The 19,003-nt window shown below is 44.2% G+C and overlaps 1 protein-coding gene across 9 annotated transcripts in view; it reads right to left on the bottom strand.

The window, feature by feature from the left end:
- Positions 1–19,003, bottom strand: part of AUTS2 (activator of transcription and developmental regulator AUTS2) — a 1,225,668-nt gene that overhangs the window by 360,102 nt on the left and 846,563 nt on the right. For all 9 annotated transcript variants that reach the window (XM_055409984.2, XM_055409986.2, XM_055409985.2 and 6 more), the window contains one exon: positions 764–793. In XM_055409984.2, the coding sequence (XP_055265959.1) occupies positions 764–793 (30 nt within the window). The remainder of the gene's footprint in view (positions 1–763; positions 794–19,003) is intronic.

The following is a 19,003-nucleotide window of genomic DNA, read 5'->3' as shown; positions in this document are numbered from 1 at the left end:
TTGGGACAGCTAGAAAGAAAAACAAAACAGACAGACAATCCCTTCGGCTCGGGCCGCAGAAAGTACACTTTACCAGGTTGTGATCCGATCTTCTAGAAGCCCCCAAACCGAGCTCCTTGTCTTGGTCCTTGTGGAACTGGCTACAGAGGCTGGTGGCCATCAGCCTCGGAACAGAGCATGTACCTGCTGGAAGAAGCATCCTCCCACCTGACCTTCCACCTGGACAAGGGGAGGGCGGTTCCCACCTGACAGCCCTGGCCCACCTCTCCCCCCATCCCCATGAGGAATAGGAATAAACCATTAACATAAACCAAAACTCATAGCAGTAAACCATTAACATTTCTATCAAGAAGGCCAATATGTACAGAAAAGCAGGAAGAAGCATATGGGTCAGTAACAGAAATGCAGGAATGACATTACAAATGCATATCAGCAGGTTTAATGTTCCAGTCAAGGATAAAACCAGAAAAATCAGATGGCTATTAAAATAAACAATTTCCTCTTTTAAAATCTTCTATAAAGTGAAAAACGTAGTGTCATACATATGCAACATTAAAGGGCTTATTTTAAAAAGTGGGCCTCACAAATGAAAGATTTCTTTCTCATCATAGGAATTGTCACTGTGTGACTACAGCCCGTCTTTGCAGAAGAGACGTGCTGTCAGCATGAAGCAGGCACCCCACCCCCTGCAGTGTGTGAGGGAGACCCCGATGTTCACGATGCAGCTTGCTGTGCCCACAGTGGGTGGATGAGAGGGGCTTACCTTCTCTTCCTGGTCACTGTCGCTGTCACACTGAAAAGGAAGACAAGAGAATGAGCATTAGTGCAAAAATTGAGTTATGTTTTTGCTATTGCTACAGAAAAAAAAAAAAAAAAGCAAGACAAGTAAAGGAAATAGGAAACATTGCGTCTGGGCTGGAAAATTTCTTCAGTTCAAGTGCTGTGAAGAGAAACAAAAGCAAAGTGCCGAGAAGTCCTTCTACTGAATTCCTCCGATGCCCACACTCCGTGGCTCACCTTGCGGTCAGTTAGTTGGTCACACCAGTGAGCACCCCTCACTGCACGGCAGAGGGGACGCCCACAGAGGAGCCAATTCAGCCCCGAGACTAAGGTAAATCAAGATCATTCAATGGGAGTCAAAGCAAAATCAATTTCTTAGTGGAGACATCTTTCCTTTCGCTAAAGTGAATGGCCCTCTCTCTCCTGTTGCTTTTCTAGAGGAAAAGAGGCGAAACTCTGGGCCTGCACATTCTCTCATGTGGACTTTGAAGGAAGCAGAATGTGACAGGCAAGGCTCATCACTTGTGATCAGCCAGAGAAAAGAGGGAATATTCTCTACTGAAAACATGCCGAGGATAAGAGGTCAAGGTGAAAAAATCAACAATATGGGCAAAAAAAAAAAAGCTTTAGGTCAGGAAACTCACATGGGATCTAACATATTCCAACCATCGAGCACAGTTTCAGAAGACCAGAGAACGACAGTTAACCCAAAGCTTTGGGTTCCTCATTAGAAGTAAAGGAAAAAAAACACATTTTATTCCAAAACCAAGAATAAAGTTTTGTTATCCGATACTTAATTTGTAAGAAGAGGATGTGTTTTGTGGGAGTAAACGCTCAGCATGTCAATACGTCTATTCATTCACACAATGGACCTCGATAAGCACTGCTAAGCGGGTCAGATATTCAGTCAAGACACAGGCCTGGTCCTCAGGCAGCTTTTGGTTTTGCAGTAGAAGTGACCAGTGTGGCATGATCAGAGATAAACCTACTCCATGAGGATGACACTTCCATGGAGTGGAGGAGAGACAGAGTGCTGTGAGGAAAGGACCAGGCCACGGGGAGACAAGGCCGGCAGCTCTTACGCTGTCCAGATCAGCACGACACGTGGTTTGAGAAAGGGCAGAGCAGACGGCTTCCCTGGTGGCACAGACGGTAAAGAATCCACCTGCCATGTGGGAGACCTGGGTTCGATCACTGGGTTGGGGAAGATCTCCTGGAGAAGGGAATGGCAACCCACTCCAGTATTCCCACTGAGAGAATCCCATGGACAGAGGAACCTGACCAGCTATAATCCATGGCGTTGCAAAGAGTCGGACACAACCGAGCAAGTAACAGAGCAGATGGCACAGCGACTGTGAAGGTAGAACCGACAGGACTTGATGACACGTGGGTGTGGAAGCAAGAGGGACGAGTCTAGGATGACACCAAGGATTTTTAGTGTGGCCGCCTGGACAAGGGAGTTGATGCAGCTATGACCAGACACGGGAAATGAATTCGCTTGTAGAGCAGCCGCTGCTGGCTACACACCCACAGCCATTCACAGTCCCCCTTCTCCCACGTCTGTACCATCTCCTGACATTTCGACACTGAAAAAGTCAGATATTCTCCATTTCCCAACTTCCCTTGCAGCTAAGGGTAGATGTAAGACCCCGTTTTGGCTGGGACTTGAGGAAATGTCTGCTTGAGGTTCTGGAAAAACCTTTCCTCTTCACAAAAAGGAGAAAAACAGAAGTACAGTTTCTTTCCCCTGAACATCAAAGCATGAGGATGCAACGTCCAGATCTGGGGCAGCCATTTTGTAAAAATGAGGCCAAAAGCTGAGGTACAAAAACAAGGGAAGAAAGATCTTGGCACAACTGGGACATGGGGACCAGCTTCAGAGCAGCCAGGCTTTGGAGTTTTTCATCCAGATAAGTTAACAACAAATTAACATTGCTTAAACCACCATTAGAGAGCTTTCAATTGAATGTAACAAAACCGCCATCCAAATGCGGACATCTACTAAGACTCAGTTTGGGGACTAAACTGTCTACACAGTATGCATTTAGGAATTCACATGGCGACCTCATGGTCTATAACTTCTTCTGCTCTTCCACTGGCTCCTCAATGCCACAGGGTTATCAGAGGTTTGGTGACAGAGCTTTAACCAAGGCCTTGTTTTCAGCCGAGCTCCCAACCTCAGACTGTGTAAACTTACTTTCTTCTTCCTGAGGATTGACTGCTCTGTTATAATAAGTCAAACCAGCTGAGAAAGAAAATGGGCACGATGAAGACCTCGAAGGCCTCCAACAGCAGAGGATGAGGGACAACAGTTCTCCTGATTGTGTGGTTTCTCCACTGCCCTCAGTGAAGCCTTCCTTGAGGTTCCGAAGTTCCCGGCACATTTTCAAGAGTGACAGAGCATGATTCAGGAGGGATGTGGAGGACAGAAGAGGGTTTTGCCAGGCAGGCTCGTCTTCCCAGATGTTCACAGCCTGCCTTGTGAGGTAATCAGTGGCAGCTGAAGGCGGGAGCAGAGCATCTGCCCACACCCCCCTGCAAGGACTGGCGGGCAGGGGCAGGAAGAGTGGGGACGACGGTGGGGGAAAGAACCACCGCTGTCCACACCCCCTCCCCCGACCCGAACAGCAGTGTGTCCCTGGGAATGGTTATTCCTATCAAAGTGTTAAGCTTCCTGCTTTCCAACAGTCCAGTTCTAATTTCAAGGTCCACTTAATTCTGCATCAAGTAATTACTGATATACCCAGAAGCACCTTGTCTCCAGAGTTAAGCATATGGTGAAGAACTGAGACCTACTGGTATCCATTATGGAAGCAGCACGGATGCCAAGCCGATTAAAAATGCTCAGGCTCCCCGCACAACACGCCGGGTGAGTGACAGCCCCTCGACAAGGCCAGTCGCAGAGTCTGCCAAAACAGTCTGTGCTGCGCCGGGGCCCACATGGTGCGCTGAGAAAACAGTTCCATTTCTGGTATTAAATTCCCATACTGACCTGAGGACTTTGCCGTGAGCTCAGCAGGAGCGCACCATCCAATTTACAGCTCCGCTCTCTGGAGCCTGGAGTGCCAGCCCCTGGCAGAGACGAATGATGGTCAACCCCTCCAGCTCATAAATTATGCAAAGGCAATAAATGCACTCAGCAAACAGCGCCGAACGTTTGCCTAGCCTGGCTCCTAACACACTCTGTAAAAAGCCAGAAGCTCGACACATACAAGAGGTCTATTCCACTCATAAAGGGGGTTTGTTGACAACCCCAGACGGAAAGCAAGCCACAGTCCTAAGGAGTCTTTCTGCTTCACTGGCAGCGGTTTATGGGCCTGCTTTATGAAAAAGGGAGGCTGTTTTATGGAGTCGGTGTGGGTAAAATTCATGGTCTCAAATTCACATTTAATACACTGTAAGGCTTTCACACCCTAAGTTCAATACGGTGTGGATTTCTGGCCAAATGATTCTTGGTCCTGAAAGGTTAAAAGAAGAAGTGTCTGCTCCCCACTCCCTAGACACCCACTCCAATTTATGAGAGTTCACACGGAGCCACCTCCTGAGTCAGGTTTATGTTCTTCATGGGGCTGGGAAATGGAAAAGGCATGTCAGATACAGAAATGTGGTCCCGAATGATTTGACCATTTCAAGCAATTTGACACCAAGGTCCTATATTGGTTTATTAGCAAACAGGTTGCATGCTAACGACCAGCTCGAGGTGACAGAGTACTCACCACGACTGGATTTCAAAGCCCTTTGTGAACAGCTGAAAATCCTTTCCTCCATTTTAAAAGCCAGACGGGGAAGAATCCTTGGTCACTCAGCCTTCAGACAAAGACATGACCCCGACCCACTACAGACGAGAGAGGGACACAGGAGGCATGAAATCCAAGCCACATGCCTCAAATGCAGGATTAGCAAGAGACCAGTTCCTAACCTGGGTCAGTCAGTCAGTCAGTTCAGTCGCTCAGTCGTGTCCGACTCTCCGCGACCCCATGAATCAGAGCACGCCAGGCCTCCCTGTCCATCACCAACTCCCAGAGTTCACTCAAACTCATGTCCACAGAGTCGGTGATGCCATCCAGCCATCTCATTCTTGGTCATCCCCTTCTCTGCCTGCCCCCAACCTTTCCCAGCATCAGAGTCTTTTCCAATGAGTCAACTCATCGCATGAGGTGGCCAAAGTATTGCAGTTTCAGTTTTAGCATCAGTCCTTCCAATGAACACAGGATCGATCTCCCTTAGAATGGACTGGTTGGATCTCCTTGCGGTACAAGGGACTCTCAAGAGTCTTCTCCAACATCACAGTTCAAAAGCATCAATTCTTCGGCGATCAGCTTTCTTCACAGTCCAACTCTCACATCCATACATGACCACGGGAAAAACCATAGCCTTGACTAGACTGGCAAAGTAATGTCTCTGCTTTTTAATATGCTATCTAGGTTGGTCATAACTTTCCTTCCAAGGAGTAAGCATCTTTTAATTTCATGGCTGCAATCACCATCTGCAGTGATTTTGGAGCCCCCAAAAATAAAGTCTGACACTGTCTCCACTGTTTTTCCATCTATTTCCCATGAAGTGATGGGACCAGATGCCATGATCTTTGTTTTCTGAATGTTGAGCTAACCTGGGTACCTGCACTCATTCCAACCCATCACACTCAACTTCCTCTTCACCTCTTCTTCCCCAAATCAGACCAAACCTTTGGAGGCAACTTCTTCCTTTCCCAGACAAGTCTTACCTCTTAAACTCAGAAAATAACCAACCAATCCCCACCCCAATATTTTCTCTTTTTGAAAATTAATACATATGTATTAAAATACATGTTCAAAAATCACCCACCAGGGACTTCCCTGGTGGTCCAGTGGCTAAGACTCCTTACTCCCAATGCAGGAGACCAGATTTGATCCTTGGTCAGGTAACTAAATCCCACTTGTCACAATTAAGAGTTCACATGTGTCAACTAAGACCCAGTACAGTCAAATAATTAAATAATTATTAAAAAAAATCAGTCTACCATCTACAGACACTATTAACACATTTGTACAATGTGGCTCAGCTGGTAAAGAATCTGCCTACAATGCAGGAGACGTGGGTTCAATCCCTGGGTTGGGAAGACCCCTTGGAGAAGGGAAAGGCTACCCACTCCAGTATTCTGGCCTGGAGACTATAGTCCATGGGGTTGCAAAGAGTCGGACACGACTGAGTGACTTTCACTTCACGTCATTCCAGCCTTTCCTTCATTCTCTGCATCCTTCACCCACAGATTTTAAGAAATGAAAATAAAGGTTACTATTTGGTAACCTGCTTTGTTTTCACCAAATTTGTACAATATTTTAGTTTAATGAGTAAAATTTGCCAGTAACCCATGGGCTGTAGCCTGCCAGGCTCCTTGGTCCATGGAATTCTCCTGGCAAGAATCCTGGAGTGGGTTTTCATTCTCTTCTCCAGGGGATCTTCTCAACCCAGGGATCGAACCCAGGTCTCCTGCATTGAAGGCAGATTCTTTATCGTCTAAGCTACCGGGAAAGCCCTCAGTCATGAGGAAGCCCTCTTTTCTACTTTAACTTTTCACTTTTGTTTTCACCCAATATATCCAGTATTTTAGTGTAATGAGTAAAATTTGCCAGTAACATCATATTTTTATAAAAGGCTGCACTGTAATCCATGGTATGGAGTGTAAATAATCTAGTAAAAAAATTCCCTAGTGCTGGAAATTTGGAATGTTTCCACCGAACATGCTGGAATTTCCCCCTTGTACACATTCACCAATATTGCTCTTTCCTCCTATCTGCTCAGGGTCCTTCCTTTTCTACATATTCATTCATGTCATTGTCTCCCTAGAGTTGCATGTGCGGGTCTATCATTTCTACATGATTTCCAGGGGAGTCCTTAAAGCCTCCCTCAGCTCCAGCTAACATGTATGCTGTGACTAAAAAACTCTCCATGCCTACCATTTGCCTGCTGTGTGACTTTGGGAAAGTTATTTAAACTCTCTGCACCTCAGTTTACTTCTCTGTAAAGTGTGGGTAATAATGGCATTTCCCTCCTAGGAAGGTGAGAATAAAATGAATTGATACATGTAAATAACTCAGACATAGTACAGAGTAAGTGTAGACAATTAATATTAACTGTTACTGACTTATGTTTTGTTTGCTCCACTCCCTTCCTGAAGCCCTAGAAACACCTCAGCTCAAGTATCCATCAAAATCCAGACTCACCATCTTCTGCTCAGCCCACACCTGCCCCCTCCCAGGCTGTTCTTGGTGATGACATCACCATGCAATCACTCAACTGCCCGAGTGAAGAGTCTTGTCATCATCCTTGACTCCAATCTTGAGCAGATCTATCTTCCTCTCTCACCCCGCATTATCGATTCTGCTTTCTAAGTCCTCTCCAACTTCATGGCCATGGCCGCCGCTTTCCTTCAGGCTTTTATTTTATCATTACAAGAGGCTAATGACTGCTTTCCAAGGCCTAAGGTCTCTTCTGTTTCTGATCCAAGTCTTTACTGAACAGAGTGGATTTCCTAAATTCCAATTTGCTCATGACACTTCCCATGGCCTAGAGGGCAATGAAAACTCTATACGGCTGCCAGGCTCTCCCACTGCCCTCTGCTCCTCCAACCCAGTGCTTCTCAGGCTTTCTGTGGAGAAGGACCATTTGTTTTTGTTTTAATTTTCAATACATTGTAGACCAATACTTTGTAAGATACAATAAAAAATAATTGCTAGAAAAATGGAAAAGGAAAGCAAAGACATATAAAAATATGTTATTATTAGATTTAAGAGATATAAAATTATTCTACTGAATTGCTGTAAAAGTTCCCAAATGCTTACTCTCAACCGCTATACTAATCTCGCAGCAGGCAGTTACAGACAGCTCACAGGCTGGCTGTGGTCTGCATTCATGCTGGGAGTGGTATACTCCTAACACATCCCTGGCCCCAGTCACACCGCGGTACACTGGATCACACTCTCAGGTCCTCCCATCTTCGCACTGAACAATGTCCCCTGCCTGGAATTCTATTCTTCCAAGTTTCCCCCTAAAAACTTGTAATTCACCTTTAAAAACACAATTTCCTCTGAGTCTTCCAACACTCTTCTTAGAATTGGGAATTCTTAGAATTTCAGTACTCTTTTTAGAATTAATTGCTTCTGCCTCCATCACTGTTGGCCACAACGCTCTTCCCATCAGAGCACGGGCCCTGTGTAGGTAAGGGCAGTGCCTCGTTCATCTTCCTCCAGGCCTTGAGACACAAGCAGACGGTCAATCATATTGATAAATCCATCTCACTCATCTTTAGAATTCCTGATTTCATGCAGTGTAAGCAAATGCTGATTTAAAAGACAAGTAATTCCAAAGAAAGAAAGGCACAGGAAACACTGACTAACTTAACTGCTTAACACAAAGGAATGCATGCTTGAACACACCAGGTAGGGTACAAATTATTAGCAGAACCAAGAGAGGTGGCCGGTGTCTCAGCGTAAAGAATCCACCTACAATGCAGGAGACACAGGAGAAGCAGGTTTGATCCCTGGGTCAGGAAAATCCCCTGGAGAAGGAAATGGCAACCCACTCCAGTATTCTTGCCTGTAAAATCCTATAGACAGAGGAGCCTGGCTGGCTACAGTCCATGGGGTCACAGAGAGTCAGACATGACTGAGCACACACACACACATCCGAGAGAGGTGGGGCCCAGAAGAAAAGATGTGATTGTTTAGTGGCTAAGTTGTGTCAGACTCTTTTGTGACCCCATGGACTATATATAGCCTGCCAGGTTCCTCTGTTCATGGGATCTCCCAGGCAAGAATACTGGAGTGGGTGGTCGTTTCCTTCTCCAGGGGATCTCCCCCAACCTGGGGACTGAACCACCGTCTCCTGCTTTGGCAGGCTGATTCCTTACCACTGAGCCCCCAGGGAAGCTCACAGAAGAGAATATCTTCCATTAAAAGGCCTGGACAAGACATGATTATGATTTTATTGTATCAGTACATCCTCAAAAGCAAACATTTCCCATTGCCATTTGGGAATCTCAGTATCTGCGATTTAAGACTCAAACAGAAATAAGCCAAGGTCTGCAACACCTCTGCCTCATTCGGGATGAAGGAACAAGATGGAATTCCAGGGACCTGCTGATGGAATGCATTCTTAAGCAGAAAGTGGCAATCATTGAATATACCACACACAATGACATTGAGGAGGGCATTGCTCTCCATTCTGCTCAATGGACCTTGCTGGAACAGTTATTTCGTGCCTCAAATCCATTTATCATTGCCACCAAAGAAGTCAGGGCTGAGCACCATCACTGAACCAAGTTATTTTATACTTCTTTCTGCCTAAAGGAAATGAGAGGAAAGTGAGGGAGAACCCCACCTTGTAAACGACAGCCCCTAACATCAAGTACAATTTGACTTTGCCCATGACAAAACAAATAGATTCCCCTTTGGGGCAGGCGGTTTATCTAAGATGGTAAGGACATCCCTCACCTAAAAGCAATTTCAGAAGAAGCCACCTGCAGAAAATATGACACTTATTTTCTTATTTGAGGAAGTGAGGGAGCAGCTTGGTGACTACAAACATGTCTGCCACCATCTTCCCATCTGCCCAGCTCCGCATACATGAGAAAGACAACGGGCAGCTCTTCTGTCCCACATGCGGCAACGCTGACGTTGTCTGTCTGTCATCTTCCTTAAAGCTCTCATTTCATATTGTTTACGTTGTTCTCATGCCGGCTTTTGACTCTAAGTTAAATTTAAAGCTATGGGGGCCCTAGAAATAAAAACCGTATTTTAACCCTGAAAATGGTTTGGGGTTTCTCACTATAAAATGATGCCATCGGTTCCTTTCCCCCTGTATTTAAACAATAACTATGTCTGAGCAAATAAAATAGCTCAGAAAAAAAAAAAAGAAAGCCTAATCAAGGGCTCAAGTGGTAAAGAATCTGCCTGCAGTGCAGGAGACCCAGGTTCAATCCCTGGGTCAGGAAGATCCCTTAGAGAAGGGAATGGCTACCGACTCCAGTATTCTTGCCTGGAGAATTCCATGGACATTAGAGCCTGGCGGGCTACAGTCTATGGGTCCCAAACAGTCAGACACGACTGAGTGACAAATACTCCCAATCAAAAGATGTGTGTGTCCAAAGATAGTTTAAAAGATAAGAGGACAGCTTCTGACAGTCACATGTGCACATTTGAAAATAATATATCAATCTTCAGCTGTCCAGCAGGTAAAATCAAGAGTAAAATTCCAGAAGCTAATGGAATTCTGTGCTGGTAGTACTCTTGCCTAGAAAATCCCATGGATGGAGGAGCCTGGTAGGCTGCAATCTGTGGGGTCGCTAAGGGTCGGACACAACTGAGCAACTTCACTTTCACTTTTCATTTTCACACATTGGAGAAGGAAATGGCAACCCACTCCAGTGTTCTTGCCTGGAGAATCCCAGGGACGGGGGAGCCTGGTGGGCTGCCGTCTGTGGGGTCACACAGAGTCGGACACGACTGAAGTGACTCAGCAGCAGCAGCAGCAGCAGCTTTATCATTTCTATATGGGGAGTTCTCCAAACCTGGCAATTTTGCAAGTCCTCAGCTTGAACTGGCCAGAGTTCAGACAACCCATGTGATCTGAGGGGCCTAAGAGAAAACTTCTTTTCCCTCCAGCATCTCTCAGGCGATCACACAGTTTCATTTAATAATTAATTTAAAAGTGACTACTGTGTGCCAGGTTCATTCTGACCACTGTTTAGAAGTGCCAATCTATTTCCAGAAATCAGGCTGTCCAATCTGAAGTTTTCCAGCTCACAAATTAATTTTCAATATTTTTTTTCCTTTTAGTCACTTGGAAATCTAAGTATAGGGAAAAAAAAACACTATATGCTGTAAATTTCCACTTAGTTCATTAAAATACAGTAGGGTTTTTGGAAATAGGGGAAGAAATGGATATTTCACAAATATTTGAAGTGTTCAGCACTTTTTTTTCCTTAGAAGAAAGGAAGTGACATTTTGCCAGGTATAAACATACATAAACCCCAAAGATGAAACGCACTTAAACCCCAGAGCTCACAAGGCTCGGTGATCGCCAAAATGAGAAAAATGAGTTTCTTGTCCAAAGGTAAAACTGACAGGCTAGGGCCGGGTGATTTGTAAACCGTCTCTCTTAAGCTTAAGCAACAGATCCTTTGCCTCCTTGTCATTGATTTACTGATTCTAAGTCATCAATAGCATTAATCCGTACCTGCCTGGGGACCTATTACAAATGACTTTGAAGATGGTGTGAAGGAAGAGTTTATTATAAGACCACAGCGTTATTACCAGGGAGACCTTCTCCGCTATCTTCTTTGGCAGGATTCTGTCTGTGACAACCCCCACCCCAATCCCCCGCCTCATAAGCCTGCAATTTTCTCCTAGATCCTGGTTGCTTGTTTCTTTGGATGGGGCCTGAGCCCCCCTAGGTTTGCTTCAACTACGGCTTGGTTCTCTTTAGAGTCCTGGGTGAGCTAATAAAACCCAAATTTGCTGATGAGGAAAAAGGAAGAGCATGTTATGGGTTAAAATAATACAAGAGTCTATTTTTTCCGCTGTGTTGTGATCCATAGAAATCACCCTGAGCCTTTTCTCTTTCTTCTCTGCCTGGGAAGCCAATTGCTTTGATTGCAGTGATATGAGCTAGCTAAAATGACTTGCCCTTGCTTGTGAGGCAAATGGAACATGCTAATAGAACTTATCGCATTACCCGATGCAAAAGTGCCATAGCTCATTACTTTAAGATAAAAGGATATCATTGCAGACGGCAAGCAGAATTGACTTTCTGAGGCCCGACTTGATGATGATTTAATCAACTGCTCTCTTTCACTTCTCATCTCTGCGCCTGTCGGTTTCACAGGTGCCGTTAAATGAGACACTCAGAAAGTGAGCGGAGGGAAAGAAATTGCTGTCATTACTTTTCAAGAAAGGAGGTATGCAAATTTTCGACAGAAAGATTGCGTTCATAATGGGCCTGGTAAAATACAAGGATCATGCTTGACAGGTGAGGGCAAGCCATTTGTATGTCCTTAAAGCAGAGCAACCTTCCTCGTTTAGAAATGTGCTCAGTAAGAGAAACGACAAATGAGAGGACTGGCGGGGCCAGGGAGCGGTGGGGTGGGACGGGCCGCACAGGGCCCATGCTGGCCTGAGTTCCATGGGGGAAGGGGGCTTAAAGTCTTAGGGAAGCCAGAGGAGCAGCTCACAGAGCCTGGTAGCTCTTCATCTGAACCAATCTGCCAACGAGCTCTTGAAAGACCACCTTAATCTCCTTCATCTGTAACTGTGGAGCCAGCTGGCCTGGGTTCAAATCCTACCTAGATGGCACGTGAACTGTAGGGCCTTAGACAAATAACCTGGCTTTCTGTGCCTCAGTTCCACTATCTACCAAATGGGGCTATTGACAGTATCAAGCTCAGGAGGATATTGAGAGCTTTCATTGCATTAATAAATATATTTTATACACACACACACATATGAAATGGGCTTCCGAGGTGGCACTAGTGGTAAAGAACCTGCCTGCCAATGCAGGAGACATAAGAACCTCAGGTTTGATCCCTGGGTTGGGATGATCCCCTGGAGAAGGGTAAGTCAACACACTCCACTATTCTTGTCTGGAGAATTCCATGGACACAGGAGCTTGTAGGGCTACAGTCCATAGGGTTGCAGAGTCAGACATGATTAAAGTGACTTCAGTTCAGTCGCTCAGTCGTGTCCGACTCTTTGTAACTCCATGAACTGCAGCATGCCAGGCTTCCCTGTCCATCACCAACTCCGGGAGCTTAATCAAACTCAGTCTTTGTTGCATAATAAATGACCTAATGATCTTTAACACCTCTTGCGTGCTTCCTGTATGTCAGGCACAGTTCTAATCCCTTTTATGTTTACTACATATATATTGGGGCTGGTAACTCTGAGTCCTTTTTCCCTAGATAATGAAGCTGCTTCAAACCATTCTTCCCTCCAGCCCCTAAGGTTGTGAGGCACTGAATGTAGTTCCTGCTTTCCATGCTAAGTGCACCTTCAAGTCCCTGTCAAAGGGTCAATGTCCACCTTTGGCAAAAAAAAAGAAAGGAAAAAAGAGGAGGACCCACAACAGCAGAGCAGCTCCAAACTGTCTTTTCTAGAAAAGCCTGGTTCATGAAGTACACTTCACATCTACTCTCCACAGCATGGAGAAGGGATTCTCCCTAGGATGATTGCAAAAGCATTTTCCCCTAAAACGAAAGCCAACAGCTATCAGTCATTTAAAATGAATGTCCTGACAACAGCCCGGGAGGGAAGTATGACGACCCCTCATTTTCAAGATGAGAAGTTAAGCCTTCCAAGGGCAAGAGGCAGAACAGGAAGCCGGTCCTGTCCTGCAGAGTCCACGTTCCCAGCAAGTACAGCGCACCGCCTCACTCTCTCTGCTGCACCGTATGTAAGAGCTCCACGTGTGAGCCTTCAAGGTGTGAGCCTTCAAGCTGTGAACTCTCGAAGACGTGGACGTGCCCCTGGATGCCAGTTGTGCTGTCCTGTTGTACTTATCAGGGCACTGTACGGTAAGGTTCAAATATTTTCTTCATTTTTATGTATTATTTGTGTGAAAAGTATTATAAACTATTACAGTACAGTACTATATAGCTGATTATGTTGGTTGGGTACCTAGGCGAACTCTGTCAAACTTCTGAACAACTAGACTTGTGGATGCGCTCTTGAAATGGAACATGTTCATATGGAGATGACTTAGTGTACAAAGGAACTACTTTAAAAATATCTTCCTGACTGACGGCTCAGCAGAGGGCAAGTAGAGGCAAGCTGAGACTGAAGAGAGTGTGGTGACTGTAAGCAGCAGTGAACATCAACCAGGTGTCCACTCTACCCCGGACGGCTCTCCCTTAAGAGCAGGACCGAGCACAGAGCCCACTCATAGCACGAGCTCATTAAATCTGAGGCTGACCTCGGTTCGGATTCTGACCCCTCCATTTACCAGCCAGGCAATCCTGGGAAAGGTACTTAACATCTTGGCATGCATGCCTGTTCTAAGTCCTGTCATTGGACCCCATGGACGGGAGCCCACCAGGCTCCTCTGTCCACGGAATTTTCCAAGCAAGGATACTGGAGTCGGTTGCCATTTTCTTCTCCAGGGCACCTTCCGAATCCAGGGATGGAACCCAAGTCTCCCGTGTCTCCTGCATTACAGGCAGGTTCCTTCCTGCTGAGCCACTGGGGAAGCCCCTAACATCTTAGCGCCTACTCTTTTTCTTCTTTAACCTATAAAAGGGGATGATACCTACTCCACAAGACTTTTGTGAGAATGAAATAAGTTCAAGCATGTGAAAGCAGCCAGGGAGAAATGCTAATAGTTTTGCTTTTGCCAACTCTTTCCTAAAAGATATGTTGTATCACACACAGAAATGAGGTAACTTAATAGTCATTTAAATGTTGGGTTGGATTTTTGTATCATTTTATTGCCAGAGGGAAAATCATATTCTGCAAGGATTTCTGCTTGGGAGGTGTTTGAAAACATGATACTATGCTTCACAAAAGCAGAAACAATAAACTAAACAAACAAACAAAAGCAGAAACCACCACTGCCTCTCAAAGAGAACAACAGGAATCTTCCCGGTAACAAATGGTTTTATTTCATGCATAAAATACCAACAAGGAAAGACGCTTTAGAATTCAATTTTCTAAGCATTCCTTTTGGTTCTTACTGCATAATTCCGAAGGTTAATAGAATTTGGACTTATTCTTCAGTCAAATAGTAGTCAGTAACTCTATGTAGAAGGGATTCCCTGGTGGCTCAGATGACAAACAATCTGCCGGCTATGCAGGAGACTCAGGTTCGATCCCTGGGTCAGAAAGGTCCCCTGGAATAGGAAATGGCAATCCACTCTAGTATTCTTGCCTGGAAAATTTCATGGGCAAAGGAGCATGGTAGGCTACAGTCCCGTCCAGGCTTCAGAGAGCAGGACACAACTGAGCACCATTTATTCTTTTATTAACCCTATGCACAGGGCCTAAGTAAAATGCATAGATCTAAGATGTGGAATCTATACTTACAGATCATGCAGTGTGCAAATTATGACTTATGCTTTGACATCATTAAGATGTTCATTCAAATTCAAACTGGCAAAATAAATAAGTGGACAGATACACAGAATAAATATCAAAAACTCAAGTGATTATCAGTGCAACTAGGAAAGCCATTCATTTTGGAATTTGTCCAGAGACCCTGACCAATCAGAATTAGGGGCTATCTGGATAGCTCTTTGCACAGAGTTTATTCATATGCAAGATCTACTTAAGGATGGAGCTAAAAAAATCAGCCAACAGAGTAACCTTGGGAAGAGACCAAACTTCCGAAAGCATTAACTTTGGTAACTGCAAAAATGGTGAATAATTGAGAGACTATAACTAAAGCGCTCATCACTCAGTACGCACTCAGCAGTCCCGCAGAGGAGGCTGACCCACCCTGAGACACAAGCACACGTGTGTGCCCTTTTCCACAGGTATGGGCATCTCCCCCCAAACCTACCTCAGAGTTCGCTTGCATCTTGCTCTTCCTAAGCCTGGCACCTAGTCCATGCTCAATAAATATGTGTGAAAGAAGGAATTCATAAACTATGTGAGTCAAACATCTCCGGGAAAGTGTCATAGAAAGTGTTTAATTAAGGAGACCAGTGACTGAACAGCAGTTGATGGAATGGATGCTAAGGTGTTCGAAGGTGGTGGCTATCTGAATGCACCTATGAGAAAGGACGTCAGTATAATTTCGAGATAAAAGTAAATCCTAAAAAAAATAACACCATGCACTTGTAAAATCCAATGTTAAGGTTATTCTTTTAAGGAAATGAGGAAACTCGAAATCCTAAAGTGTTTCTTCTTAATTTGGACTCATTTCAAGCCAACGGAAAGCAACTGGACTTGAACAAGAAAAGGAAACAGGGTGCTCTCATATTGCTAAAACATAACAGCCACATTATCAACTTCCCACCAATCAGATTTTCTGTTTTGTTTTTAAACTGCAAGATGGTGAGCAGAATAGAAATATGGCTTGAGGCAAATTGATTTACAAATGTCAGGAGGTAGTTCAAGGAGATCTGAAGACATGTTGAACTGCGGTATCACAGAACTAAACCCTGATTTTTCCTTCCTCTCTTTATGAGGTACTTAACTTTTGCTCCTCTTAGAAGTCATCGTTTTCATAACTAGGATTTTAAATTAAATTATATGTAACAACAGTCTTTATTTTAGGATGGCTTGAAAACTCCATCTTCTATATCATAAACAAGGAAGGCTAGGATTACTATAAATTGTCTGCAAGAAAATACAAATTGCCAAGATAAAAACACCCACTGGCCTGCCAGTCTCAAGTTTCCTGTTTTGACATACTATATGCAGTAATTTGGTATCCACAATCTCTTATTAGAAAATGAATGTGCTATTTTTCTGAATGCTGCAATTACGATAATTGAATTTAAAATGGGGATTGAGTTTCTCTCTTTGGAGGAAAAGAATAATTGTGTATTTCTGATTAAAATCAAGGGGGACTGAAAAGAGGTTGTACAAATTCCAGCTTCAGTCTCCCCGAGTGACTCCTCGTCAGGCCAGAGCAAAGAAACATTTGGATGCAGAGAAATGGACCAGCACCTCAGCAGTAGGCGCTGTCTCTGGGCTTCCTTTACTTTGCTTCCTGGCCTTCGGTCACAACACCCCTGTGACAGAGGCAATCACATTTTAAATGGCAGCCATGCTGGAGTTCCTCACTGTGTCAAAAATTAAGAGTTAAAATGCAAGGAAAACAAACATCTCTTTGTGTTGAAAATGTCTGTCCCCTTTTAGACTGCCAACATTTTGGAATTGTCTTTTTTCTTCATTGTAGGATCTCTCCTCCTGGTGGGGGAAATATAATGACAGAAGGATTAGGGGGGCTGAGCGGGAGGAGAGATCCACCACTTTTATAAAGAGATCAGCTTGTTTTGTCTTACAGAAAAATTATATAGAAAGTCACCTTTAAGGTTCAAATGTAAGAAAGGACAAGAGATGAAGAGAGGGCTATCTTGCCTTTGGAATGCCTTACTGTTTTATGTTGGATTGATACCATTCAGTCTTCTGAAAGCTCCATTTATTCAAGAGTGAAGTAAAATTTAATCTCATTAGGTCCTTCTAAATATTCCTCAAAATACAGCTTCCTGAGGAAAAAAAAATTTCCAACACAGAGTGAGCCAAGGATTACCTCTTTGTACTGCTTATTATTTTTTAGTGGCTTTATTGACATATAATTGGCATGAGAAAACTGCCCATATTTCACATGTACTATAGGATATACATATGCATATACCCATGAAACAGTCACCGCAATCAGCAGAGTGAACACATCCACTGCCCTCAAAGGTTTTCTCGCGCTGCTGTGCTAATCCCTCCATCTTTTCCCTGTGGGTACCACCTTCACTTCTCCCTGCAACCACTGATCTGCTTTCCGTCACTACAGAAGAGATAGTACATTTTCTAGAGTTTTATATAAATGAAGTCATGTAGTACTGAATGTACTCTTTTTGTCTGGTTTCAATCATTCATGCTTCCTATGTGGATGCCTAATTAAAAGGGGACCTTCTAGCTCCATGCGGAAGGCAGTCCTCGGAGATTGCCTTGCCCAGGGTTTTACTGTCATCCGCCAGGAACAGGACCGATTACTTGGTCTTACTTTATTCTTAGGCTTTATTATGTACTTCAGTAATCAATAAGCACTTCTATGGCAGAGGGTTTACTCTACCCTATAAATCCAAGGGGGAGAGAATGATATTAAGACATCAGTATGGATGGGCTCTGCTGCTCTGTAACACCACGAGGAAAATGCGAGCAACAGATTTAAATCTAGGAAGGTTACGGAGCAGTCACAGCTCCTGGCTGGTTGGCAGGGATCGTAAAAGACTCAGGCAAGATCTATAGCAATGCACTGTGAACCGATGGGACTCTCAGAGCAAAAACCCAAACTGAGAAGGCAATACTGGTTGTCTCCCCGGGAAGAATTATAAGCACTGACTTGAGTGGAATATGAAGAGCCTCTCTCAAAAAATTCAAAATTTTTCTTAACAGAACAAATGAAATGGTAGAGAACAAATACTGATTGCACACTGGCTGTGGAGAAAAAGCCTGGCTCTGGTTTGGGAAGAAGCCTACTTGATAGTCGCCTGGCAGTCTCAGGAGGCTCCTAATTCTCTTCTCCTGCAACTCCTGGCCCCAGGGCTCCGTGGTAATGATCACTGGAGCATCTTTTCTCTGGCTAGCCCTCGGAGACTCATCCTTTCTTTCAAAAGCAGAGAGGTCAATTCATGGGAGAGGAACTATAAATGGCTAATAAACATATGGGGGAAAAAATGTTCAGGTTCGCCGGTAATCAAAGAAACACAGAGTAAAAAGAGATGTATTTCTTTTTCGTTGATCAAACAAAAAGAAAAACATAACTGCTGATACACAACGTTGGCAAGGTTGCAGTAAGGCAGACATTCATCTACTTGTGAAGGAATGTCAGTTTTCTATCTGCAAAATAATTCTGCGATGTGTAGCAAGAGCCTTCACGCTTTTCATGTTACTTAAGCAACTCTTCTCTTGCTATTTACCCAAAAATGAACAAAAATGTCTATATGTATTTGTTTATAAATTTCATCATGCAATTACAAAACAATGTGATAAAATGTTATTTATATGGCTATTGTCAGGCATGTAGAAAGGGACGGGATATAAGTTATGACACACTTACACATATTCCCTTTTTTAACCTTACACCACCTCCTGAACCTCTCCCCACCCCCGCTGTGTGGGTTATAGTATTCCAGTTTATAGTGAGAGAGTGAGAATTGAGGATTGAAAACATTAAGTAACGCTGTGAGTCACAGAATTCTAAGAGGTTGCAGGCATTTTAATCCATGTATTTCTAAAATCTCTGGATGAATACAGTACACAGACTTCATGAACCTAAATGTCCCCAAATTGAGGAACAGATTGATGTAACAGTGCAGAGTTCACCCATAAAAATAATGTTCCCAAGGAATTTTATTAACAAGGGAAAAATGATCATGGTCATAGAGAAGTTAAAATAAAATCCTAGAAGTGATCTTCCCTGGTGGCTCAGACAGTAAAGAATCCACCTGCAATGGGGGAGACCTGGGTTCAATCCCTGAGTTGGGAAGATCCCCTGGAGGAGGGTATGGCAACTCACTCCAGTATTCCTA

Source organism: Moschus berezovskii, chromosome 27, assembly GCF_049115385.1.
Source record: "Moschus berezovskii isolate FMDL1 chromosome 27, NW_MosBer_1.0, whole genome shotgun sequence".
NCBI classification, from domain to species: Eukaryota; Metazoa; Chordata; class Mammalia; order Artiodactyla; family Moschidae; genus Moschus; species Moschus berezovskii.
This window is presented reverse-complemented; position numbering and strand designations above follow the sequence as displayed.